The sequence below is a fragment of the Thunnus thynnus genome, chromosome 8 (assembly GCF_963924715.1).
Source record: "Thunnus thynnus chromosome 8, fThuThy2.1, whole genome shotgun sequence".
Taxonomy (NCBI): Eukaryota; Metazoa; Chordata; class Actinopteri; order Scombriformes; family Scombridae; genus Thunnus; species Thunnus thynnus.
Window position 1 is genome coordinate 22,053,316 of NC_089524.1, and position 25,542 is coordinate 22,078,857.

The 25,542-nt window shown below is 38.9% G+C and overlaps 3 protein-coding genes across 4 annotated transcripts in view; 1 reads left to right on the plus strand and 2 right to left on the minus strand.

The window, feature by feature from the left end:
* The window catches only part of LOC137187914 (zinc finger protein GLIS1), a 76,780-nt gene extending 72,753 nt beyond the window's left edge, over nt 1–4,027 (plus strand). For both annotated transcript variants that reach the window (XM_067597194.1, XM_067597193.1), the window contains exons 9-11: nt 1,726–1,859; nt 2,688–2,843; nt 2,963–4,027. In XM_067597194.1, coding sequence (XP_067453295.1) covers nt 1,726–1,859; nt 2,688–2,843; nt 2,963–3,099 — 427 coding nt within the window. In that variant the 3' untranslated portion in view covers nt 3,100–4,027. The remainder of the gene's footprint in view (nt 1–1,725; nt 1,860–2,687; nt 2,844–2,962) is intronic.
* A 113-nt stretch (nt 4,028–4,140) lies between these two features.
* Nucleotides 4,141–8,374, minus strand: elovl8b (ELOVL fatty acid elongase 8b). Its single transcript, XM_067597195.1, has 8 exons — nt 8,050–8,374; nt 7,908–7,965; nt 7,217–7,404; nt 6,938–7,018; nt 6,770–6,826; nt 6,554–6,668; nt 4,936–5,063; nt 4,141–4,839 (listed from the first exon to the last, which is right to left on the minus strand). Exons 2-8 carry the CDS (start codon nt 7,963–7,965, stop codon nt 4,675–4,677), a joined length of 792 nt encoding a protein of 263 aa, XP_067453296.1. The 5' UTR covers nt 8,050–8,374; the 3' UTR covers nt 4,141–4,674.
* A 641-nt stretch (nt 8,375–9,015) lies between these two features.
* On the minus strand, nt 9,016–18,913 carry mutyh (mutY DNA glycosylase). The gene is made up of 26 exons (XM_067598173.1): nt 18,522–18,913; nt 17,799–17,867; nt 17,541–17,707; nt 17,217–17,413; nt 16,955–17,039; nt 16,606–16,722; nt 16,272–16,344; nt 15,988–16,117; nt 15,500–15,577; nt 15,320–15,401; nt 15,205–15,228; nt 14,518–14,664; nt 13,836–13,966; nt 13,177–13,216; nt 13,015–13,088; nt 12,870–12,911; nt 12,709–12,780; nt 12,464–12,577; nt 12,212–12,309; nt 11,400–11,544; nt 11,106–11,193; nt 10,840–11,022; nt 10,510–10,655; nt 10,252–10,401; nt 9,777–9,827; nt 9,016–9,694 (listed from the first exon to the last, which is right to left on the minus strand). Exons 1-26 carry the CDS (start codon nt 18,827–18,829, stop codon nt 9,548–9,550), a joined length of 2,958 nt encoding a protein of 985 aa, XP_067454274.1. The 5' UTR covers nt 18,830–18,913; the 3' UTR covers nt 9,016–9,547.
* Nucleotides 18,914–25,542: the final 6,629 nt, after the last annotated feature.

Below are 25,542 nucleotides of genomic sequence, written 5' to 3' on the forward strand. Positions count from 1 at the left end.
GTTTCTTGTTAACTTTCACATTTAAGTGTTTGAATAAATACCAGACACGCTGCATTCTGGGTAACTGAGTGTTTTTAAGAAGGTAGAGAATATTCAGTATCTCATTGCGTATTAACCTGGTGCTGCTATAGACTTAACATTACAGGAATAATTTGACATTTTGTGAAATGTGCTTATTTGCTTTCTTCCCAAGAGTTAGATAAAAAGATTTACACCACTCTCGTATCTGTCCATTCAACATGACGCTAGAGCAAAGAGACGGTTAGCTTAGCTTAGCTTAGCATAAAGACTGGAAGCAGGGGAAAAACAGCTAGCTTGGCCCTGTCTGACATAACAAAATCTGCCCATGGTACTAATAAACACACTTAATTTGTATAACCTGTCGTTTTATACATTTTGTTTTTTGTATTTTTGTATGGAATAAACAAACAAGATATAATGTCTTGATTAGTGAGCAGGATAACTGGTTCCACTGCTTCCAGTCTTTAGCTAAGTTAAGCTAACCATCTGCTGGCTTTAGCTTCATATTGAAAGGACAGATATAAGTGGTATCGATCTTCACCAGCAGATAAGCGAATAAGCATATTTCATAAAATGTCAAATTATTTCTTTACAGTGACAACATACAGTTCAGACTTGTGCCATGCAGTATGCAGTTGTGACTTTTACGAAACGTGACTCAGGTTTTGAGGTAGAATGCCCATTTAAATGTATGAAGTCATTTTCATATTCCCTTGTTGTAAATACTTAACAGCAATGACTATAATAACTAGAAAATGTGACAAATCATCACAATAACGGCATACCTTTCATGTTAAACAATATGATGTTATGCAGACTTTGTCTCACATGCTGCTGAAAGCTTCTGCACAAGCTCACTGAAGCGGAGCATTCATTTCATTCTGCGGGTTTTTCAGGGTCGACCAGCGTAACTGTGACGCTAAATGTTGGAATTACAATCAGCAGCTATGACCTTAATATTTCACCATTTGCTTTGACTTGTTTGATCTCCAGATTGCAGTTTTCCCAGTGCACAGTGTGACTCTTAGACGCTGAGACTGAACAAAACTAGGGAGTATGCTCCATTTAAATATCGGACTGGGCTGGCACAGAGAGAGAAAGTTGGAGATTATGTTCCTAAATGTGATTTGCAACTGCTGTATCAAATGACAAAACCTTTATTTAAATGATCAATATACACAACAATATGCTGACGTGGAAACCTCAGTTGTCTTCCAGGCTGTTAGAGTCCACAAAGTCACAAATATGTCATCTTAATATTTCTTCTCTCAAAAGTCATGAATGTAAACACTATTGTGCTTTTTTTCTCTCCAGGCCACAAAGCATGGGGTGACTGCAGTGGTGGGTGGTGTGTGTATGTGTGTGTGTGTGTGTGTGTATGTGTATGTTTCACTTGAATGCACACTCTGCTGTTTGTTGACTTAAGATCATAATATGTGGTAGGAGGACGATTACGTGTGGGGAGCCCAAGTTTCCACACGCCTGGACTGTTTCTTCTTCTGTGTGTTTAGGATCACTAACTGTTCCGCTGGGTTTGACGGATCATGTGGTTAGCGAGCCGGCATGTAGCCCCGGCTTTGATTGGGATGTCATAATGCATGAAGCATTTTATTGAGAAATTATCGAGATTATTTTAAAAGGAATGAATGATGCATTAAGAGCTTTGAATGCACATTTCATCCCTCCTCTCTGTGTCTCCTTCAGGGTGTCGGGTCCCCTCCTGTCTCCCGGGATGAAACAGGGAACAGGGACGCCTCCTCCTCCACTGGAGAAACAGCATGTCCACCCACACCACAAGCCCTACTCTCACTACCACCACCATCAGCCTGCCAACGACGGTAAGACTGACCCAAAGACATCTGGCTGAATGTAGCACAACTAACTTTTCAGTAACTTTGGCTTTCATTTGAAAATTTTCATTGGCGTGTCAATTGAATATCCTGATTTTTTTTCCTGTGGCAGGTGATTCAGTAACATTTACTCTAATATAACTTCCTGTGATAGAATTTACTTGAAAATACTTGCATGCACAATTCGGAACACCCCTATATTGTTCTTCAAACCTTTACTGTACCACCAAACCCACATGAAAGGACTCAAAGAGAGGAAGTTGTCTCTTAGAGCAGCAATACTGCCCTGTGGCTCTGTCAGAGCATTTTTAGGACACAGAGAGATTAGAGTCGTAGAGACAGAGTGGGGAAAACCACATGCCGGAAGCCTTTCCCCTGTGCTGAATTAGCCAACAAAATGCTGGCTCATGTATTCAGCTGTCTCTCAGCGCCCAAACACGGCAGGCTCAGCTGTCACTCCCGAGCCTTTTCCTAATGCCTTAAACACTGTTTTCCCTGTAAAGACTACACATGGACGTCTCTGTAACCATGCTGTGGTCAGGGAGTTGCGTAAAACTGCTCCAGGAAAGGCTGCTTTCCCATTATCGTGACTCCTGCGGTCGATTCTGAGTACAAACTGAGACGAGTTAGCGCGAGCACAAATATAGCATTGTCATAATTTGAGATCCAACATTAAGTTTCATCTGGATGGAGCGGACGCTTACTGACCTTGGAAACAATCACCCATAGAGATTGGTGGCAGTTGATCAAGTCTGGCTTCTATTTTTCTCCCCTCTCTCTCCTCCCCGCTCCTCTACATCCTCCCTCGTTTCCTAGAATACCAAGGCAGCTTTCAGAGCTGCTTCCATTTCGGAGACTCCTACAGGATGGAGCAGACGGTTGGTGGTGTCCACGTCCCAGGAGACTCTCATGCCTACGCTTCCCATCAGCACAATGGCTTCCACATGTCTACTAGCAACACTGGCTCTGCAGGTGAGGCCGTGCATCCCATAACGTTTCTACCTAGGGCCTATATGCCAGAATCATGAAGGCCAACTGAAGGATTTCAACAAAATATTTGAACATACTGCACTGCTTCATGTCTATTCCAGGCTTCAGCTTGACCCAGGAGCTGCAAGGCGGAGCAGGGTGCCAGTTCTCTTCGAGCCCAGAGGAGAGCATTTTCTTCCAGGTGGGCAGCTTTGAACGCAGCCTGAGCCACATCTCCTCCGTCTACACAGAGACATAAGAGCAACACTGGAGCAGGGCACGCTTCACCACACCTACTCTAACTCCTCTGCAGTCCAACTCCTTCCAAATGCATCTGCACACACCTGGATCACCTCTTCTCTTGTTCCTGCTTTCCTGTTTCTCTCCATACAAGATATGGGTCACATACTGAATCAAAATCATTTTATAGTTCAGTCTAATCAACTTAGGTGCCAGGTGGATGAGAGCCATAAAGGTGAAAGAGACATAAACAAGTTTTGGAAGTCAGTTTAACATACAGTAATGTGATTGACTACTTAATGACCTGACACTATCTGAATGGTCAAGATGCTAATTACACCTGTCCAATACTCCAAGTAGGTAAGAACAGTGGATCCCAACCCCTTAATACAAAGAAGGTATCTCATTGCGACGACTCATCAGTTTTTTTCCCTTGTATTATGTGAATTTTAAATAGGTAAATTTATCAAGTAACTCACACAAAAAAAAGGTCAGAGATCAGAAGAAAGTCTTACAAAATAAACAAAATTGGATGCAGAAAAAATTCCTGCTGCTTTCCTATTCTGTTAATAATTATCTTCAGATTTGTTGTGCAAACCTGTCACTTTTAACAAAGGAACATCATTTAAAGAAATTATAATGACGGGTTTTTTTTTTTGTTGATTGTTTGTTTTTTTTGGTCCAGCCTTAGTTTTACTGACAGGGGGAGCTGAAGAATAATGATCTTTTAAAACATCTACAGGCTTTCCTTCTCAGATTCAGAATCTCTTTTATTGGCCAATTACGAATCACATACAATGAATCTGACTTCATTACATTGGTGCTAAGACTTGCACACTTGCAGTACAATCAGACCAAGTTTACACATGTAGTTTTTCAGCTTTAATATATAAACTTCAAAGGCTACAAAACTTCTGAATGGACTTCAGATGAAATGTCCTTTCCATCCTCATGTTTTTTCTCTCTAATCTACATCTTTCAATCTATTTTAGACTGAAGTGTAGAGAAGAATATATCATTTTGCTGTGTTGTTTTAGCAGTGGAAAAAAATGTGTTTGCATTTCTGTATTTTGTTGTTATGTGTTTTTTTTTTTTTTGCTTTTGGATTTATTTCTGGAGGAGGGTTTGGGCTCATCAATTCTGCAATAATGCAGAGAAACCAACCTACTTTATTATTATTATTATTATAATATTATTATTATATGTATAAAATGTACAGTTTGTTTACAACAATCATTTGAATGTTTGTCATTTCTCATTTCAAGAAATAAATAATTGAATGACTGTGTGTTTGACCCTCTTTATAAAACACAAAAAACACAGGAATTACACATTATTATGTCTGTAAAATATTTATATCATGAATTCAAATTTGATCGTAGAGCTTTACTGACAGGTGACGAGTTAAGAGCACCATGAGAAAAACCGGCAGACTGTGGGCATGTTGTGCCCTCTAATGACCCAGGTGAGTACTGCAGACACAGGAAACAAAATCCCTCCAGCTGACACAACACTCCGGTCACATCATCATGTCAGCGCCTCTCATAGAGCCTTGGTGTGTGTTTGATTGTCCGTAATACTTCGCCACCACATCTTATTTCTGCTTCTTCTTGTTGAGGTAGCTCTGATAATAGAAGTTACTGAAGAGGATGATGAGAGTGATGCAGTAACCAAACACAAACATGTTCATGTAGTCGGGGAAGTTGCACTCTGTGAACAGGTTGTAGCCCGTGTGCAGAAGAAACATCATGAACTGAATCTGGAGAGGTAGCAAAGAAAAGTACACATTGGTGTATGGTACTTCACAAACACATAGTGTGTACAACTCCTCTTATACAGAGCAGGAGGCACTCACCAGCTGCAGAGAGGTGAGGTATCGCTTCCACCACAGGTACTTCTGCATGTGAGGGCCGAACGCAGCCAAGCAGTAGTAAGAATACATCACAATGTGGACGAAGGTGTTGAGCAGGCCGATGAAGAATGCTGCATGATGTGGTACAAACCCAGGGATGTTAAAATAGTCAGGGTGGCAATAAAAAATAACTTGTTTTGGGTATTAAGATTTATTTCAGCTATTAAATTGTAGAGAAAAGTTTAACTATTGATAGTGAATACATTATCAGAACTGATACAAATTTCAACCTTGAATAACATGTTTTAAAGATTAATCTCTGATCTTACTATTTGGCTTTTCAGATCATTGAAATAAAATAAGCTTTTATGAGCTTCTGAGATATTAGAGAACTGACTTCTTGTTCTTGGAATGAAATGTGCCCTGTTTAGTTTTGGCATATTTCGTCTACTTTTTTTGTTTTGTTGCATCAGTTAGTCTCTTTTTGTTTTTTTTCTGTTTTATTTCAATTAGCAGGTGTTCTGTTGGGTTATTTTTCTATACTATTTTTTGGCACACAATTAAATGTCATCATACTTTAAGTGCACACGCATCCTTGATGGAAATCTACCTCACTTTGTCCTTAGCTCCTGTGGGAAAAACTGGATGCCTGTCATTGTTGCTATAAAAATAGTTAAATTTAAAGATGAATAAATACCAGCATAAATCATAGACTCTCTGCAGCGTCCTTTAAAAATCCTTATTCTACAAACTCAAGTTCAGTGTCCAGCTGGAGGGTGTTTTCACAGGAGTGGACAAATCTCATAATTTAAGGATAAGGCTGGCATTATTTTGGAATTTCCTTGTTGTTAACAAACACTTTAAAAAGACCAAAACCAACTGCGTGTCAGTCTGTCTCTCAATGGTTTCAAACTTTCCTACCCTGTCTACTGCTCTCAGCACCAAGCCCATTTGACTCTTCTGAAGCTATAAATCTTTAAAAATGGGTCATGGATATACAAGAGGGGACCAAAAAAAATTCCCAGAATTGTAAAAAAAAAAAACCATCACTATAAATCTTTCAGTACCTTTCTAATCCTCTTCTCCCCTTGTGATACACTTGTCCCAGTGCTTCTCCCATTCCTGGAAACATTTCCTGTCATCTTTTGTCACTGTGTCTTGCGTTTCTTCCCAATTTTAGTTTCACCGAGCTGTAGGCATACGCTACCTAGTGGCAAATCCTACACCCTACTCCTGTCTTATCGAGTCCCCCCTCGTATATTTCCATTTTTTAAAAAGAATGAAGTAACTTCCTGAAACAAATGGGCACTGTAGCATTTAACAAAATTTACTCCAAGAGGAGGAAACAGTGCATTTGTTGGGGACTATTTGCAGCTGCAGATTAATACACACACGGTGCTCTAGCTTAGTGAGTATTTAGCAGGATGGTGTATGTAGGAGTGATTGAAAATAAACTACAACGCCCACGTTCATTGTAATGAAGGAATGTGTCACCCAGTACACTGTTTCTGGACAACAATGGAGCTTCGTGGTTCAGAGGAATAAGTTTTATCTGACTATATCCATCGACAATCACTATAATTATAGCACATATGGTAAATTATTTCAGTTGTTGACTTACACTGTCCTCCTGCCACATACTTGACTCCTAACCACCAGTTGAAGATCATGGTGCCGTGGTGGTAGACATGAAGGAAAGTCAACTGGCTGTTCTTCTTCCTCAGGATGAAGAAGAGCTGTTCATGGAGAAAGAAGCAGTGGAGACTGTTCAAGTTTCAATTGTGCATTCTTTCACCTCTGACCTTCACTGATGCTAATAATGTTTAAACATGTGTACCGTGTCACTGAGCTCTATGACCTTGGAGAAGAAAAACCACCAGCAGGCACTGGCCATCTAGAGGGAGGGAACACATTGTGCTATGTTCAAAACACAGCTTGTAACAAACCAAATTTCTGCACAGACACAACAAAGTGACTAAATATATCAAGTGAGATTCTTGCTTACCCTCATTGCCAGTGGGCTGGTGCTGTAGTCTACAGGCTGACAGAGGTAGCTATAGTTTGAGATCCAGGAAGTCACCAGGAACTGATAAATATAAAAAAAAATAATGAGTGAAATGATACATCCTCTTCTGTAACTCTAACATCATGAAATAGGAATTCCTCAAAATAAACAGCAGAGAGAAGAGATAACAGGACAAGAGCTGGAAAACTGAGTATTTTCATCAGTACTGCTCTCAAAAGCAGCACACACACACACACACACACACACACACACACACACCTCATGGAACATATAAGCAGACAGGCCGACCATGGCGAAGTTGTAAACAATGAGGACAACTTTGAGGTCAACAGGTTCCCTGTGTTTCATCAGACGAGGGCCGACCCAGACCGCACAGAGGTAAACGAGGAAGATGAGTGCCACCGGGACGGGGGAGTAGACCAGCAGCCACGGGTCAGTCCTCTTGTCTGGAAGATAAAGGAGCTCCAAGTTAGATTTAGACTTAGATGGCCTGTTATGCATCTAGTTTTGAGAATGTAAACAAAATCCTGTGTCAGAAAGCATAGATCTTTCATAAACATGCAATTAAGGACAACAAAGACAGTATTTTTAGGGGCCCTCCCTCAGTTTGGGTCCCCTGCTCCTCCCAATCCCATATGTCCACTAAAGATGACTGTAACAAGATAGAATAATCTCAAAAGTGGCGTGGTGGCAAACCGTGTGACATATGCTGTCAGGCTGAGTCACAAAGCAGTCATTGTGAAGTGGAGCAGGGGAGCACATCTGCAGCTCACCACTCCCACACACTGAACACACACAGGCTTGTTTTACCAGACCTGGAGGGGGTTTTTTCTACAACTACAACAGACACGAGTTTGCTGCAAAGCTAAAATAAAACGACTTTAACAACAATATGTGCTGATGATAAAGTTAACTGAATATGGAAGAGAGAAAGAAAGAGTCATCATACCTCCATTGTCCACTATCCTCTGGTGCAGAGACAGGGCGCTCTCCCATGCAGAAGCCATCTGGAGTCATAAATGTTAATGACTGAACATTTGCAGAAAATCAATTCAAACATGTATCATATAAATGTATTCACTAAAGCTCACCTTGCAAAATTTCAATGTCAGTGACGGAGCTGGAGAACCTTTGGACTAAACGTCAAACTGTAGCAAATAATTATTAGCAACAAAAGTTCAACTTTGAACACACCCTGCAGCCAAAACCAGGTCCTCTCTCTCCCTGCGAGAAATGAATGATGAGAAAGTGAAACACAGCTGTGAGTAGCCGGAGGATCAACTAAAACTGATTACATGGAGCACAGAGGAACAATGAGGAGTAGTCTTCCAGCAGAGTAACTTTGAATTGAAGTGAAGAAAATAAGATTTGGATCACTTCCTGTTTGTCTCCGCTTCAGTTGATTACAGACTCAGTACAGTAGAGGGCGCTGTTTCCTCCGGATTTTTATTTGTTGCTTCAGTTTTGTGTAATTGCATATGTATAATTTGCAATGGGTGTATTTTTAATTTATAATTTATATAATCTTGTCCCTCTGGGGACAAGTGACCCAATCAAATAAAGCTGTTGATAGATATCAAAAACAACTATTTATTTACCAAGAATTTAAAAATTCTTGAAAAACTTTCAGTCTGCTGTTGCAAACGAGTTTAAACTACTGTTACAAGTATACGACAATTGTGTATAGCAATATAGGTTTATATATATAATATTTATAATATTTATTTAAGATAATCCTCTGGACTAAGACTTGTATCCATGTGCATGAGACATAAGCAGTCAAACTGCTTCTGTACAGTGCCATGTTTCCCTCTAAATGTAGACATACACCTAAGACAATATATCACCTGATGTGCTCAGTAACAGCAGATTATCACGATGTGTCCTCCCAAGCATGAAATAAAAAGTTGTGTAAAATGAGCCTCGGTCAATTTCTGATTTAGACTCCAATATATTCTCCTCTGAAAGATAATGGCATAGCAGCATGTCACAAAAAACCTAAAATAAGTTGGCATATTGTAATAACAGGGAAAGAATGTAATACTAACATAAAAGTATATACAGTATATGTTTATAAAAATATAGATAATATATCTCAGAACACATGCCACCAGCAAGTATGAAAACCAGTGTGTTTTTCGTCCGGACCTGCAATGAACTCCGGTTATTTTCCCTCCATGCCTCTTCATTTTTATTGAGCCTTTAAAACATATAGTAAGCTGACATGAAATGACTTAAAATCTACAATAAATTTCAGAATGTCGTATATAAAAGCAAAATGTTACCATCATTATATAGTAATAAAAAGATTATCTACAATGAGGTAATTAAAAATGTAGTACAATGCTGATGCACAGGTCCCTACAGAAATATCATAGGAGCAAAGTACTGATTGTTTCTTATTTTTCAACACTGTATCACACTCTGTATTCTGTGTCACTGTTAAAACTGTCCATTTTAAAATTATTGGATGGACTTTTGTATTCATTTCCCAGTGATGGGATCATGACACCACAATATTTAAATGTGACAACACAGGGATGATTTGTCAAAAAGGCACATATGCAAAGAAATGCACAATGTCAGACTCTAACAAGATTCTTCTTTCACTGTCTTGAAGAAGGAGTTGAGGGAGAGCTGCCTGCTGCCGCTGTTCGCTACACTCAGTTTGGGCTTTTTTGAGGTCTGTGTCCTCTTCTCATTCTTTAGGCCGTTGTGCTTTTGCCTTTTTCCATCCTAAGTGAGACAAGCAGAAAAAAATGTCACAGGTCAAATCTGTTATTTGTACAGGATTATATAAATATATAGAAACACTTACCTTAGAAGTCTGTTCCTTTTGGCTGTCCAGAGAATCGCAGAGCTTCACAATCTGCAGGAGAGTTGACATTCTTAGATTGTTCACACGGACATGAACAAAGTGTAGCCACTTGTTCAGTCCTGCTTTCACATCGTTCTGAGACAAACTTTAATAACCAGCTGCAATTGCACTCCACATTCTCTGAAACCCAATTTAATAATCATGATAACCAGCAGATTTTTTCTTTTTTTTAATATTTATGTGTATTTATATACTGTATATATGCTTACACTTCCTGTTCTTTACAAGATATTTCACTTTACTTTCTATTTTAATTCATCTCTTCTTGGTGTTTCTACACCAGAAGTGTCTCTACAGTCTGCTGTTGCAAAACCGTTTTTAGTGAGTGATAATTAAGTGCACTCTGCAGGTACTGCTAACCTCAGTTACACAGCAGGGCATTGCACACACACACTGTTTAAACAAAATTACAAACCTTTTTCACTCCTGTGGACACAGCAGCTTCCTGCAGAGCAGATCTAGTGAGCCACTGCACATTTTCAGTCTGTGTCTGTGTGTCGCCGTCCTTCAAACACACACTGTGAACCACATATGTCTGGTGGATGTGGGAAAAGATATGCACCACCTGCAAACAGAAGATCAGGATCTGTCAGAAGGTTTTCACACAGCTCTAGAAAGAGTTTATTTGCATATAAAAGGTGTGCATGATAGATAGGTGGTAGATCAAGGTTACCTCTCCAACATACTGGATAAGGCTTTCAGTCAAATGGGTTCCCAGTATCCTTCTGATCTCAGCACAGAGCGCCTTCTTTTGTTTCATCTCCGAGTTCTCACCCTCCAGCAGAAGACTCGGAAACTCCCACAAGCCCGCCAGCAAACCTGTCAATACAAAAAATTGTATGTCATTGTTTCTTTCTTTAAATATCATTCTTTAATATGTGCTGCTAAAAGATTAAAATTCCTGCCAAAATCTAATTTTAGCTGAGACTTGATGTCCCTGTCGTCAGCAACCACAAAGTGATTCCACACCAATGTCCAATGCCCCAACACTGTGGGCACTGACCTTTGTTTGGTCTCTGTGTGAGCAGGTACTCGTCCTCTCCCGACTCTCCAGGTCTGATCACCACACAGGTCAGAGTTCGCTCAACTCGGGGCGGCTTCTTCGCTGGCTTTCTGGGGAAGTTCTGAACCCCCAACTCATCATCCCAGGGCTCAGAGGGACACAGTGGACATGATCCGCTGTTCACTGAGGGAGAGGAGAGAGAAAAGTGCTTTAATAACACGACTAGATGAACGTCTGACAGGGCGCAGAGGAGGACGGACACTCACTACAGTCTTCTATATCAGGCAGGGCTGAAGTCTTCCTGTCGAGCTTCCCCAAGAGCTTCATGGAGTTTTTCTCTTGTTTGACATGAACCTGCACACACACAGACACACACACACACACACACTGTATAAACACACTATCATGTACAACATGGCTGTACCAGTCCTGACCTTTCCACTGTGATCCAAGACATTAATGATCCATGTTAGCTCTGGCTTCTTCTGTGTTCACAATACAAGTTGCCAGCCACCAACCATAACCATTATTTACTCGCACTGGTTAACACTAGTTTCCACCTTGCGATAAGAGTGGCAGTGAGACTGTACGGGACACTGCTTGCACAGTGGTCCTTTAGGGGTGCAGACTCGAGCTCCGAGCTCCATCATGGCCTGGTTGAAGTCCCCTGGTCTCTCAGGATCCACCAGCGTATTAGCCAGACCCCTGAAATAGACCAAGTGAATGTTTATAAAAGCCACAATTCAGCCTGACCAGCATACAGTGCTTGGAGGAGGTAATTTTTCTGTTTGTCCCGATTATTTAGTATTATTGTTTCAAATCAATCTTCTTTTGCTTTTTCTCATAGCTGTATGGACATCCTTTTTTGGGACACTTGTAGTGACTATACTGGAGATGTAATTTCTCATCCAATAAACAGACCTTTGCCAAAAAAAAATAGCTGCAATGTATCACTGCAGACTGAAAGTATCTCAAGAACATTTATGAAGTAGTATTAAATGAAACTTTAATACAATTTACAAATAGTAAAATTGGTATTAAATTTTTTTTAAGTGCTTTGATTACATAAAAAACTTATTTTAGAAAGAGTATTTGGACTTGGATTGGAATAATTAAAACAAGAGCTAGAAAAGAAAAGTGAGAGTGAACTGCAGCAATCAAGGCAAAATTCAACAATTAGAGGTGCAAGCTGAGAGTGTCATTAAATTTTCTTGACTAAAAGTCCACTTTTCTGATTGTTTTGGGCAGATATGAATGCAACACACTGCTTGTTGGGTTTTCCTTGCCACAGTAGCATTCACTGATATTAAAGTAGAAACTGGCAGTCAAAATTCAGGTGCCTTGACGATATTAGTTCAGAGTTTAATCTCACCAAAGCGCCTCTGTTACTGCAGGACTCGTGCTGTCGGCTCCGATGGCTCTCAGGCGACACAGCACCCGAATCACATTGCCATCTACTGCTCCAGTAACCTAGGCAACAGGGATCATTTCAGTCATCAGTCAAAAACGAGGCAGCATAGCTATAGAATAAGGTAGTGAGAGTTAGCTCTGGCTCATCAAAGGAAACACGTAAAGCTCTGGTGCAGATGTGCATGTCTACAGGTGTGTGTGTGTGATGACTGACATGGCCAAGTGCAATAGAGCCTATAGCTGAAGCAGTGTAGCGTCCCACTCCAGGAAGCTGTTTCAGCAGGCTGTCAACTGTGCAAGGCAACTGTCCCTTAAGCTCTGACACCACCTGAAACAGAACAGGAACAACACATTTAACAATGAGCACCCCTCTGTCTGAAACAAAACATACAAGTGAACATTCATGCATTTGATATGACATTTGATGCAGTCAAACCAGAGTTATAAAGTATGACAGACCTTTTGAGCGCCTTCGTGCAGTCTTTTTCCTCGTGAATAGTAGCCGAGGCCCGCCCACATCTGATTCACCTCCTACTCATAAATGAAATCAATAAATTAAATTTGAAATCGATACCATCTCAAAATCAACATTGTCTCACTGCTTTTAGTTACTTCTTTACCTCTAACGTTGCAGCTGCAAGATCCTGCACTGTGGGCCACCGCTGGAACACAATAGAGAGAGAAAGTGAAAGAGTGCATTAAATTACTGTTAATAGATTTAACATACAAGTATTTCAAAGAAGCAAATACCTCAAAGTTGCCTACCTTCATCCATTTGTTGTAGTAGTCTATTACTGTGGCAACCTGGGTCTGCTGCAGCATGATTTCTGAAACCCACACTAAAAAAAAAACCCCACAAAAAATTTGTCACATAAAAGGACATCAGCTGCAGTTATATGAAAATATGTGAAGCATACATTTTCTTGCCTGCATATGTCCTGATGTTGAGGTCTGGCTCTGTCATGGCCTGTCAGACAAATACAGGAAGCCAGTCAGTCATACTGAATTACTGCTGCATGTAGTAATTGTAAGTATTTTCTTCAACATTGCTTAATGTGAATAATTAATTACAGTCTAGGAAATATAATCTTATATGAGGTTTATTTGCAATATCATTGCATTTTAGACTGCCATCTTAATATAAATGATGGTATTCAGTAGGTAATGTATAACATCATACATTGAAGTGATAAAAATAATTTGTGCTATAACCAAATAACCAAATGAGAATAGACTATTTGAATAAAAGCAGTGTTTTTTTCTGTACAATGACTTTTAAAAGACATCATATTGGTGTCATTTTAGTGGTTTTTTGTCTATTTAAAATGTGAGACTAAAACACTGATTAAACAACCAACACGACTCTAATCATAAATCAGAATCATGAAAACATCTTTGTTAAAATATAAAAAGAGAGTTTCTATTTGTTCACAGCGTTCAGAGTATGTTACAGTAATCATGTCTCTGAGCTAAACTCTCTATAAAATACTGTACTTATACTTGTGTATATTTAGTGAATAAAGGTATTGTGTATAAAAAAGGCAAATCTTCTTGTCACAACCAGTAAAAGAAGCTGTTCTCTTTACCAGAGTCCTCCATGGCAGCTCTCTCTTCTCCTTGTCATACCAGTTCAGGAGCTGAGACCTCAGCAGGACCACATCAGCAGGATCAGGGAAAGTGTGGTACGTGGAGGGTGAAGCAGCATCCACGGTTTCCTCTGAGGAACCATAAAAACTACATTCTCATTCAATCAAAACAAACCATTTAAAAGGCAAATTTAACTTTATGACTTTGATGTGAACTTTTACTTATTGTGTTGTGAAGGAGGAAACAGTGATATTAGATCAATAACATATTATAAAGATTACAAAAAGCTTTACTGCTTAGTAGCCACATTTTCAAGTAATAGCTTTACATTATTGTTTATTATTGTATAGTATGGCTTTATTAGAAAAAAAGTTCATTGTTTAATCCCCCCACTCAAAAATGTGTTTTTCTTCTTGTTCCTACAGTTGAATGTTTGATCATGCAGAATGATGTATGTGCAGAGTTTGACACCAAAAGATTGTTTTCACGTTCATCTGCTGAAAGTGGAAAGTTTACCTGAGCTCATCAATAATCTGACTTTAAACCGTGGATTTATCGCGTGGCTGTTATTTCATTATAACGAGCAGGTTGTTTATTTTGTGTCTGTCCCTCTAAGTGATATGTGAAGCAGCAAACTGAGTCTTAAATACTACGTTAAATAACACTAATGTGGTACATTACCTTCTTTCACGGTTATCTTTGACTTCTTCCGCTTCGCTTTTGCAGTTTCTACCATTTCCAGACCGGTAAGCTGCTCATAGTCAAAAACCATATGTAGCAACTTTTTAAAACAATTTACCTCCGCGCAGCAGGACCAGCCTTTTTTACCTTATGGATTCATTTTAGCTCCCGCCACGTTCAGCACGCCCAGTCGCTGCTCGTCCAATTAACTGCGAGGAAGCAGAGAGCTACGTGTTACGTCATCTCCGGCGGGAGGGGCGATATAATAATGTGCAGATGTTATGTAAAGTCTGTGTGCAGTGTGCATATATATTTTCACATTATCATGGATTAGAGGATATATTTATTTAATCAATTCATATCTTAAATAACCAACATGTAAATTATCATGAAGAAATTCATAAACCTTCAGGATTATTTTTGTAAGAACTGTGTAAAAATTTCAGTAAAATAGTAAAATCTGCTTTTGACATATGAAAATATATTCTCAACAAAATAATATCCATTTAGTGTGATCCTGTATCAACACTGATCATAGATATAACATATTTGAAATCCAAACTCGCAAGTTACGAAATTAAACAGGTATGAATTAAATAAGTTATTAATAACAAACACATTTTTTCCACCATTTGTTTTTATTTTAAATATCTGCATCATTAAAAATGATGTATTCTTCCTGTCAGCCTTCAGAGTTGTTACCATCCAAAACTGGGAAACAAAGATTGACAAGAAAAACAATTATACACACAGGCAATAAGGACAAAAAGATAAGACATGATAAACTCATCACAATCATTACCTTCAGTTATGTTAACTTTATTCGACAGCAGGATCTCTGCTTGTGTTTCATCTATATTCATGTACAAAGTCTCAGTTTTCTTCTGTAGAGAGAAGGTGATTAAATTTGTTAGTACCCCCTTCTAACAGATTCCACTCTGACCATCACTATCACAGTATTTAGCAGATTATTAAATCTTACCATGAAGGCTTCAAACAGTGTACTGCCCAATACTCTCCGCACATGTTCCTTGCTAACTGGGAATGACTGGACAAAGTGCTGGGCAGAGATGAAGGCAGACATTAATTGTCAGCATATGCATACAAGCGTGCTTATGTATGTGTCGTGTATGAAGGTTTGCATTAAGTGATACAGCACTACATTGGAAACAGTGACAAACCCACACCATGTTAACACAACAAGAAATCTGCTCTATTTATATCTGTACACCCACTGCTGAGCTATTTCCTGGATACTGGCAGATCGTTCTCTTGCAAGCCTACTGTGGTTTTTTAGAAAAGAGAAGAAGAAGGTGGGTAAGCAGCCCCACACACTGTAAAGTATTTGTGCCTTGACTTTTGCACATTCACGAAAGAATCATCAACAGGCTGTGTATAAATTATTACAGGACACAATGGACTGTCCTCGAAAGGCAAGCATATATGTCATATATAAATCCATATGTGTACCTCCAAGGCCAGGCTGGCTTGTATTTGGGCATCAATATGTTCTCTGTTGCCCACAGTGCACAGAAGATGCTGGATCGTTCCAAGAGAGAGAAGCTCATGAGAAACCTCTTTACTTTCCTCGGCCAACAACCTTCAACACAATAAACATCATAAAAATATTACTGTTTGAAGACAGCTACAACTATTACGCTGGGACAATTTAAGTCATTAAAGTTGTTTACTGGCAACATAAATTGCCTAGATAATATGGATTAATATGTGTGTTCACAATTTAGGCACCACACCGTATAGTTTTTGCTGCAGCAGCTTGTTGCACAAACACAGGCAGAGATCCAGTCATCTTGATCCTCTCAGCCTCTGGTGGGATTTTACACGTCAACAAAGCATGTCATGCATTCATTATTCATGTGACAAATTAGGTCTCACTGACAAAATGCTGTCGCATTAGTTGATGTACTTGTGTTAGTGTAAAAATTGCACATCTGTTTCAGAAATTGTGGAAATAGACGCCATTAACTGTCACTAATTGGTCTAAAGAGGTTGCTACATCAGTCTTTGGTAAGAATATTTACTTGCTACACTTTTAGTAAACAACAGACATCTAGAGCAAAGAGTCACCTTCTGTGATCTGGTGCTGCTGTACTTCTTCCTTACTAGGCCTCAGCAGATCCACCAGACCACTGAGCAGCACTGGCCTCACATCAAAATGCATCAGAACTGAGATCAGATTAATAGCTGTCAGAGACACAAGGTTAAAGTACAATGTTAAAAAGTGGTCATTTTTCATGAGATAGCAATTTTTCCTCTACAATCACAATGGCAACTGCTTTTATCTATAATTTCAGAGTGAGTTTCACTACAAAATAAAAAAAAAAAAAGTCCAGCACAAAAAACAACTTGTCAGTGAAAGCAAAAGTTTACCGCCGTTAGGTTTTAAATATCTGCTCTGCCTACAGGGTGTGTTTACCTTCATCCTGAACCTCCAGGTGCAGGGAGCTGAGCATATTCAGCAGAGGTGCTACAATGCTGTGATGGGCTGTCTTCATTTTGGACTGTGAGAGAGAATAATGAGAGATTCATTGTTTTTCTTCTCATATGTTAAAGATATTAAATTTAGCCAGACTATCATTACAAATGAAAAAAAAGTCTGTTCTTCAGAACATAAGGTTCAATGTGTGAAAGTGTGCAAGTGGCCATGCATGCTCTTCGTGTGTAATCTCTGGCTTTACCTGCACAGTGTGTAAGGTGTGCAGGACCAGCTGCTGGGCCTTAGGAGAGCTACAAGTCATGAGGGCGATCAGGCCTTTGTAGACTTGGTTTTGGTATTTGGGGTTTCCATGGGATAAGGACTTCAGCAGGGCCCAGGCTGTCTCTTGGGTGTCCTCTGTGTTTGACTTGGCCAGGCACTCTGCTATGGCTTTCACACCTGCAAGAATGTCAAAAAAATAGAGAGGGCAAAGCTGGTACTATAGACACTTTAAAGTTTAATCTGTTTATTGTACTTGCAAATTGTTTTTAGAAAGCAGCTAATCTGATTCTTTTCAAAAATTTACCATGGCTTTCACAGATAATCTCTTTGTACTTGCGACCAGCATTTGAAACAGTGAGCAGAAGACGGAGAGCTTCAGCCTTGTCTTCCTCTTTGCTCTGAGGGTGGCTCAAGATGTCCAGGAGAGTGAGAACGCCTCCATCCTCTAGGAACTCCATCAAGTACTGATCACTGAGGAATATCAGAAAGGTGGGTCACTGACACTGAACTTCATAATGGGTCTGGGTTTATAGATGATTACACAGTATTTTATCTCACTCACTGGCTTGATGCAGAAAGAAAAATCCCAATTGCTTTCAGTTGGGGTCCCAATAATGTCCCGAACATATATCTAAATATTTTAGTTTAAGAGGGGGTCTCAGTTGATTACATAGTCATCTCAGAGCAGGAAACAGGCCTAGTCACTACAGTAACAAGTATTAATGTAAGATTTGATTTCAGCCACAATATAGTTACATGTATGCAGTAAAAGACATGGAAACAAGTAGAAAAACTGATAACTGGGCTTGCATTCATCTAGCTCTACATCCTCATAAGTCCTTGTCCCATAATAGATCCAGGTCCTCCTTTCCACAAACATTTAAGTCAAAACTTCGGACAAATGTACAGTATAATATAATAAAAACCCAAAATTAAATTAATAATTAAAAATGTAATAATTAAAAACTAAAAATTGAAAAATGTAGTTAGAAAGGGTTGGATATCTATCAATTGAGGAATATAAAAAATCAGTCATCATTTTGTGACAGTCAAGCATATTCAGTAGTTCATATAAATATTTTGCTAATAGGCACTGTTATGCAGGCCTCTAAAATACAGCAAAATTGTTTAGACCAGGCCCTGAACATGTGTGGTTCCCAAATTCATATACATTTGAGTACGTTTGTTTTTTGTTACAACAGTAACCCACACTCATTTAGAAATGTGTCCAGTTCAACAAAGCAATGTGTGTATGAGCTGACGGAGCCCAAGCCATAAAGGATACGTGAGTCTCATCCATGTGGTGAGTCGAGCCAGAAAGAGACTGGAAACCTGTGTAAACTGCAGCTCCAGCTCATAAAACGTCTTCCCGGTGTTTTGAATCAGAAAGGTGTTCAACATGCGGCTGCGGACCGTCCTGTCACCACGGTCCCACTCTCGAAGAAAACTGAGCACTTTGCCGATGTTCGCTTGTTCTTCATGTGTTGACATCGTTTTTGCCTTTAGACATTGGTAAACGAAAGTTAACGTTATGAAGTTTATAAAGAGAACTAGAGCTAGGCAGAGTCCTGGCTGTAACCTCCCTACAAACATAAAACTATTTTATGTTTATCATCAAATAGCTACACTATCATTTCTTCATAAATGGGTTTGATTTGCTCCTCCGTGTAGCGTTAGTTTATGGCAACTAGGTAACGGTCGCCTAGCAACGCCCCAACAATCAATTCAATTCAATATGCTTTATTGGTGTGAATGTAACAAATACAATATTGCCAAAACGTCAAGTAATAATGAGATTAAAAATCTCAAATCTCAGTCTAGCTCCAAACATTGAGCAATTTGTTGGCACTGACAGGGGCCGTAAAAAATTATTAGAATATTAGGTACATTTTTCAATAGGCCTATTAAATTATCATCATTAATAGAATATTTTATTTACAATTTACTAATAAAACAGACATTTTTTTTTTGGCAAAAAGTAAACATCCAGAGAGCCTCTGTATTGTGGATCAATTATCCTCAGAAAAAACGGTATCCAGTATCTTCTAGTCTTTATGTATATCAGTATATATGAGCATATTTTCTGTGGACAGTTCTTTACAGGTAAAATAGATAGATAGACAGACAGATACAGTAGGTTGAAGAAGACTAGGGTTGTGAGGTGTCAATAACCAGCTCAGTCAGGGTCGTGGCACACAGAGGACTTGACAGTGTACAGTTTTGTTATGTACTGTTTTGTCAACTAGCCTACCAGCAAACATGCTGTAAAGTAGTACAGTGGGTGTTACAGGACCAAACCATCAGCCAAAATTTAATTTAATCCACTCAATTTCATCAATTCATGAATCAGTCACTTAGTAAGCACCAGAACATGTTGTGGATCTGCACTTCTCAAAGTCTAATATGACTATTTTTGTCCTATTTTAACTTCCCAAGCTATTTATTTTTTCACATAACCTCATGTCACCATAATAAAATTTCACATTTGACCTTCTTCAATTTACTTTTTCGACATGTTATAACCTGAAAAGGAAGATAATGCTCAGGATGTTCACTCTCTGGCATCTTTATGGAGAATGACGCAGCCGTGGCAAGAGCTCCCTCTTCTGGACTTTTACAGACATAACCAGTCAATCACCGAGGACAGCTTCTTTGCCATCTCCTCTGCAGATTTAGAGGCATCCCTCAATTTAGATCACATACCATTTTACTGTTTTTCCTCAGTTTATATTTTATACAGGACATTTTCCCTTGTTTTCTCTTATTGCATTACTCCTGTTGATTTAATTCTACTAATGAATCCCACACATGAATTTATGTAACTTCTCTTATTTGTTTCTAACAATTTTAAAACTACTCTATTTATTCCAAAAGTTTACCATACTTTTTAACTCTAATTTATTGAACTTGCATGTGCATGAACTTCAATCTACCACAACCACAGGTAGATTTCCTACATAATATTTTAAATCGTCTTGCATTCTGTTTTTCACCCCTCCTGTTTATTCTGTTCCTGTTCATATCTTCATTCTGGCCATTTTTCAAACCAGTTTCATTTCTGTGGCTTTGATGTCTTTTCATGTAAATCTGTATTTGATTGCATTTATCTGACAAAGCAAATCTTGAATCAGAGGAAGTGAAACTGTCTAACAAGAACTGGCGATGAAGCATCATTGACTGCATCTGATTTTAAAAAAAAAAGTTTTCTTCAAGTTAACATTTGTTCAGTTGTACTTTTGGACTTCCTCTTTATTGTTGCCTGAAACACAAACTGGTATCCTTGCAGCATTTTGCTGATGCCCTCCACACTGACCTGGAGGTCAGTATCTGTTCCACAAAATATTTAATTTCCTCAACTGTGTCTATCAGCAGAGAGCTGATATGCCTTTTTACACAATTACTACATCCTGTGAAATTTGCAAGTTTGTCATTTTTAGTTTTTCAGATCCTCCTTCCATTTACTGCATTTTGTATCCCTCAGCCTACTGAGGTTTCAGATCTGGCTGAAAGAGAAGTGTGACATCTGTTTGTAAGGGGCTGTGTCTTTACTTTGTATTCAACCTGAGCCGAAATGTGCTTTGAAATATTGACTCCTGCTTTGTAATAAAAAAAATTAAAAATAATAATGATAATAATAATAAAAATAATAATAATAATAATAATAGACTTTATCTATACAGCACTTTTCAAAACAAAATTACAAAGTACTTTACAAGGTTGAACCAGGATTAAAACATTTCAGGACTGAGGCAAATAAAATCAGGCAATTGAAATAATACAAAAATTAAATGCAAGAAAAAAGAGTAATAAATGGAAATAAAACGGAACAGATGAGAATTATTTCTGATTTGTTTTCGTTTAGCTGAAGAAGATTTTGGGGCATCCAGCACTTTATTTCTGCCAGACAATATAAAATATGATGAAAATGGCCTTCTTCACTGGTTTTTAATGGGACATAAATTTGTGTGTTATCTGCATAGAAGTGGTTCTGGATTTTTGGTTTATGCATATGACCTAGTGGTAGCATGTATATACAGAAAAACAAGGGGCCAAGGATGGAGCCTTGGGGAACACCACAGGTTGGAGGGGACAGAAGAGGAGGTGTTTCCCATGACTACTGAGAAAGTTTTGTTTGATAAATAGGATTTAAACCAGTCTAGAACAGTGTCCCTGATGTCAACCCACTTTTCAAGGTGATCAATAAGATAGAGTGATCCACAGTATCAAATGCAGAACTCACATCAAGAAGAATTAAAATCAAACAATCACCAGCATCATAAGGTCATTTGTAACTTTGATGAGAGCAGTTTCAGTGCTATGACATGCATGGAAACCTGATTGAAATTTGTCAAAAATATCATAATTATTCATAAAAGAAATAAACTGTAAGTGGACAATTTTCTCTAAAACCTTTGATAGTAAATGGTAATTTAGAAAGGGGTCTAAAAAATTTTAAATCAGTAGGGTTGAGGTTAGGTTTTTTGAGCAGATATAGAAAATAGTAAGTCCAGCACTGTCAAATACCTGAGAGAAATCTGGCAGGTATAAGATCTGAAGGACGCGATGAAGGCTTAAATTTGGCCATTGTGTCCTTTAAAGTGCACAGTGAAAAGGCCTCAAAGTTTTTGAGCAAGGAAGAGGGACTGCAGTGTGCAGAAGAAGAGGGGTTTTATTTGATTATTTATTTAGATTGTGAAGAAGGATAAAGATTGCTCACAGATAATGGTGGTGGCTTCAGTTTGTTGACTAGGAGGGTTAATTACGGATTTGATGGTTTTGAAAAGAATACTGGAGTTATGACAGTTGGGGAAATAGGAGGACCTGTCTTCTTTTACTGATTTTTGATTGGTAGACATTAGTTCTTTCATAATTTGATATGACACCACCAGGCTGTCCTCTTTCCATTTCCATTCAGCTTGTCTGCATTTTCTCTTAATTTCTCTGGTATTGTTATTCAGCCAAGGTGAGCTGCGAGTTTCTGTATCTTTACACGTGCTATGGAGTCAAGTACAGCTTTACATGTATTGTTGAAGTTGTTTAGTAATTCTTCTGTAGACAAATTAGATTTTTTTGGTTATTGCTATGTGTAGATGCAGTGGTGAAGGCCTTGTGAAATCTGTCAGCAGAGTTTGTATTGAGGACACGAGAGGAAACATAAGTAGCCACTGTGGGAACAGGAGGTAGAAAGAGGGACTTTAAAAAAATAGCCTTGTGTTCAGATACACATAAGCTAGCCTCACAGAGATCAACACTATCAAGAATAAAACCAGAGGACAGAACAGGGTTTGTCCCTTTAAGTGAATGGGACCCTCAACTGACTGAGTGTAATGGAGGATGATAGCTCTAACTGTAACTGTAGCTAGTTAGGGGGTAGGTGACCACTGTGGTGCATCGGCAAGAATGCAGGGATGCTGGGATGCTCTCTTCAATGCTTTATTAATACCAACAGGTAGGTATATACAGGTGTGTGTGGTTCTACAAACAAGAATAAACAAACAGCATTAGCTCACAGGCAGCAACACTGCTGACAGGAATCATTAAGCAGTGCTAATGCTAATATATCCTAACAGCACCTCTCATAACTCTGCTTAACCTAGAGGTAAACTGCTGATTAACAAGTCACTTGTATTACAGAGCCACGTACACTTTAGCATGAGACCGCCGCCGTCATAAGGCACTTCAATAATAGTCATGACATCACTGTTAATCCTAACATGCACAGCGATACAGCCAGAGTGCGAATATCAGAATATGTGAGCAATTACATTTCCACCATGGCAGTAACAACCACTGATTACAATTACTATAGCGAGTGTTAGCATGTGGCTAGCGGACTTTATGCTAATAGCTTTGATCTGAACCGAACATATTTACATCGCTAATATAAACTCAAATGCACAGAAAGTTACGTTACACGATCCATTTACATGTTTCTGAACGCACACATACGAGGATAGCTCGTGAGTGGCCACTATTTACAATATACATTCGACTGCAGTCTCTCTCTCGTCCGCTCTCCATGGTAACTATGACCAAAACAAAACATAGCAACCGGCAGTGTTTTCATTGCTAATAACAAGGGCACTGATTGGCCGATCCCTGCTACCTACTACAACAAGGGAGCTGATTGGCTGATCCTACTACCCAACTGATTGACTAAACTACTATTATACACAAACAAACGAGTCCTTCATCACACTGAGTATGATTAAAAGAAAGCACAATGTTTATAAAATCCATAGTAGGCCTAAGAGAGGAACCAGGGGGGAAGCATACATGTATGTTAAAATCAAGACTCTGTCAAAGGCATAATAAAAGCTAAAGGATTAGAGAATTCCTGAATAAAACCAGAGTTAGATTTTGGTGGTCTGTAGATTAAAACACAAAGTAGTGGGGCCTTGCCATTCATCATAAAAGCAAGTGATTCAAATGAGGAAAAGTTTCCAAGTGAGTAAGGGGAACATTTAAAATTGAAAAGTTTCCAAGTGAGTAAGGGGAACATTTAAAATTCCCTCTGTGACAGCCAGTCCACCTCCATGACCTAAAATCCTAGTCTGCTGAAAATAAATAAAACTAGGTAGATATGCTTCATTCAGTGCAACACAGTCACCTGGATTTAGCCAAGTATCAGTAAGCATAAATAGATCTAACTGCTTTGATGCTAAATCATTGCAGAAAAATGATTTATTTGCCAATGATCTGACATTCAACAACCCAAACATACTGAGTTGGGAGATGGAACAGGACTGGCCAAGGAGACATGAGGTGAGGCAGCAAGGTTGACCAGGACCAGATTATTATCATTCACTGTACAGCTGTGTTTCCAGCAGGGGACTCTGTTACAAGGAGCATCAGGAATAGCCCTAACAGGTGATACAGGATGACATCACAATTGGAGACTATTACTAACATTTGTAGAAAACATTTGGGCCCCTGGTCTGCTTGGGTGCAAACCATCAAGACAGTATAAAAAACTCAAAGTTCTGAACATATCCAAAGCTGTTGAAGTTGGACCATTTACACAGGTAAGAGTCGGCTGAAAATCTCTGAACCACGCGAGCTGAAACATTGTTGATTTCAGCATGAACAACAACAGTACTCACATTTTTTGATGAGAGCTGGTAGTTTCCCATTGGCCAGGTGAGCCATGTCAGCCATGTCAGTCAGGATCGGCATTAATCAGAAGGAGAAAACAATTACAGAGGGTGACCTGCTCAGGCTACTTCTCGTTAGCTTGCTGGGGAGTGGTCTTCTCCAGACAGTGGACAACAGAGGTCTGCAGCCAGGGATGGTGGAATCACAGGCATGAGAGCAGGAAAAAAGTGTTGCATACACTGGCTCCATTTGCATTTCTATTTTATTTGGATGACGTTTCAGCCCTCAGGCCTTCTTCAAGATCAACAGTCAATCACAGGCAGCCACATCTTCACGTGAGAGGAACTTTTTAGTGCATCCAACACAGCTCGTAGAGCGCCTACCTGTCCAGCAAACACCTGGCAGTTGTAGCATGAATTGTAGCATAGAATATTTATATTGTATAATAGTAGTTTATATAGTTAAGAAGTTATAAATGAAACATATTCTATTTAATCATGTTCAATAATGTTTTCACATTGTCTGTTCAAAATGTTGGTCCGGTGTGTTGTTAATGACACATTGCATGTTGTTAGATTGTGACATGAAAGGTAACAGAACCAAACAGCTAAGTAAGGATGGGAGAACATAATACAGCCCGCTCCCCGCTGCTACCATGTACTTATAGGGTGAATAGTCTGTACCTACAGAGTAAGACTGGGAGAACAGCACATGTGTTGTGGTTTATGTGTAATAAGAGAATAAAATTATTTTTCATAACTTCCTGCGTACCTTATTATTGTGTAATTAAAGATATACTATGTATATTATTACATTACTGTATTGTTATTTTTTCATCCTCGGATGACAGTACAAGCTTTTCATAGCTGTGCACTGGAGAGAGGTAAGTTTGCCTGTTATGAGCTGCTGCAGTGCTGGACCAACATGGCTGCTAGGAGCTAATTTTCAAAAGTATAGACCCATTTCTTGCCTTGTTCTATTGAAATTCATACAATGAAGTAGAAGACATAAGCATAATAAATCTCTTGAGTGTGGGTGAAGCTTGCCTGTCAAACACACATGCATAAAAAAGTGATTGTCATAACTGCCACAAGCAAAAACATTTGATTTTAGTACACATATGCACATGTAACATACTGAATCATAAGAGAAAATTACACCATAAGTTCCGGGAAGTTACATGGTAAATGTTGGGAAGTTACACTTTAAAA

Bases quoted from the DNA above. Each gene is read 5' to 3' on its own strand.
- elovl8b (XM_067597195.1), bottom strand. From the start codon at position 7,965: ATGGCTTCTGCATGGGAGAGCGCCCTGTCTCTGCACCAGAGGATAGTG. The intron at 7,405-7,907 runs GTATGATGACTC...TTTATCTTCCAG, and splicing joins GAGGATAGTGGACAATGGAG to ACAAGAGGACTGACCCGTGG. The intron at 6,669-6,769 runs GTACACATGTTT...CTCCATGAACAG, and splicing joins TCATAGAGCTCAGTGACACG to CTCTTCTTCATCCTGAGGAA.
- mutyh (XM_067598173.1), bottom strand. From the start codon at position 18,829: ATGTTTGTAGGGAGGTTACAGCCAGGACTCTGCCTAGCTCTAGTTCTC. The intron at 16,723-16,954 runs GTAAACACACCC...TGTCTCTGACAG, and splicing joins CCTGGAGGTTCAGGATGAAG to CTATTAATCTGATCTCAGTT. The intron at 15,402-15,499 runs GTAAGATTTAAT...TTCTCTCTACAG, and splicing joins CACTGTTTGAAGCCTTCATG to AAGAAAACTGAGACTTTGTA.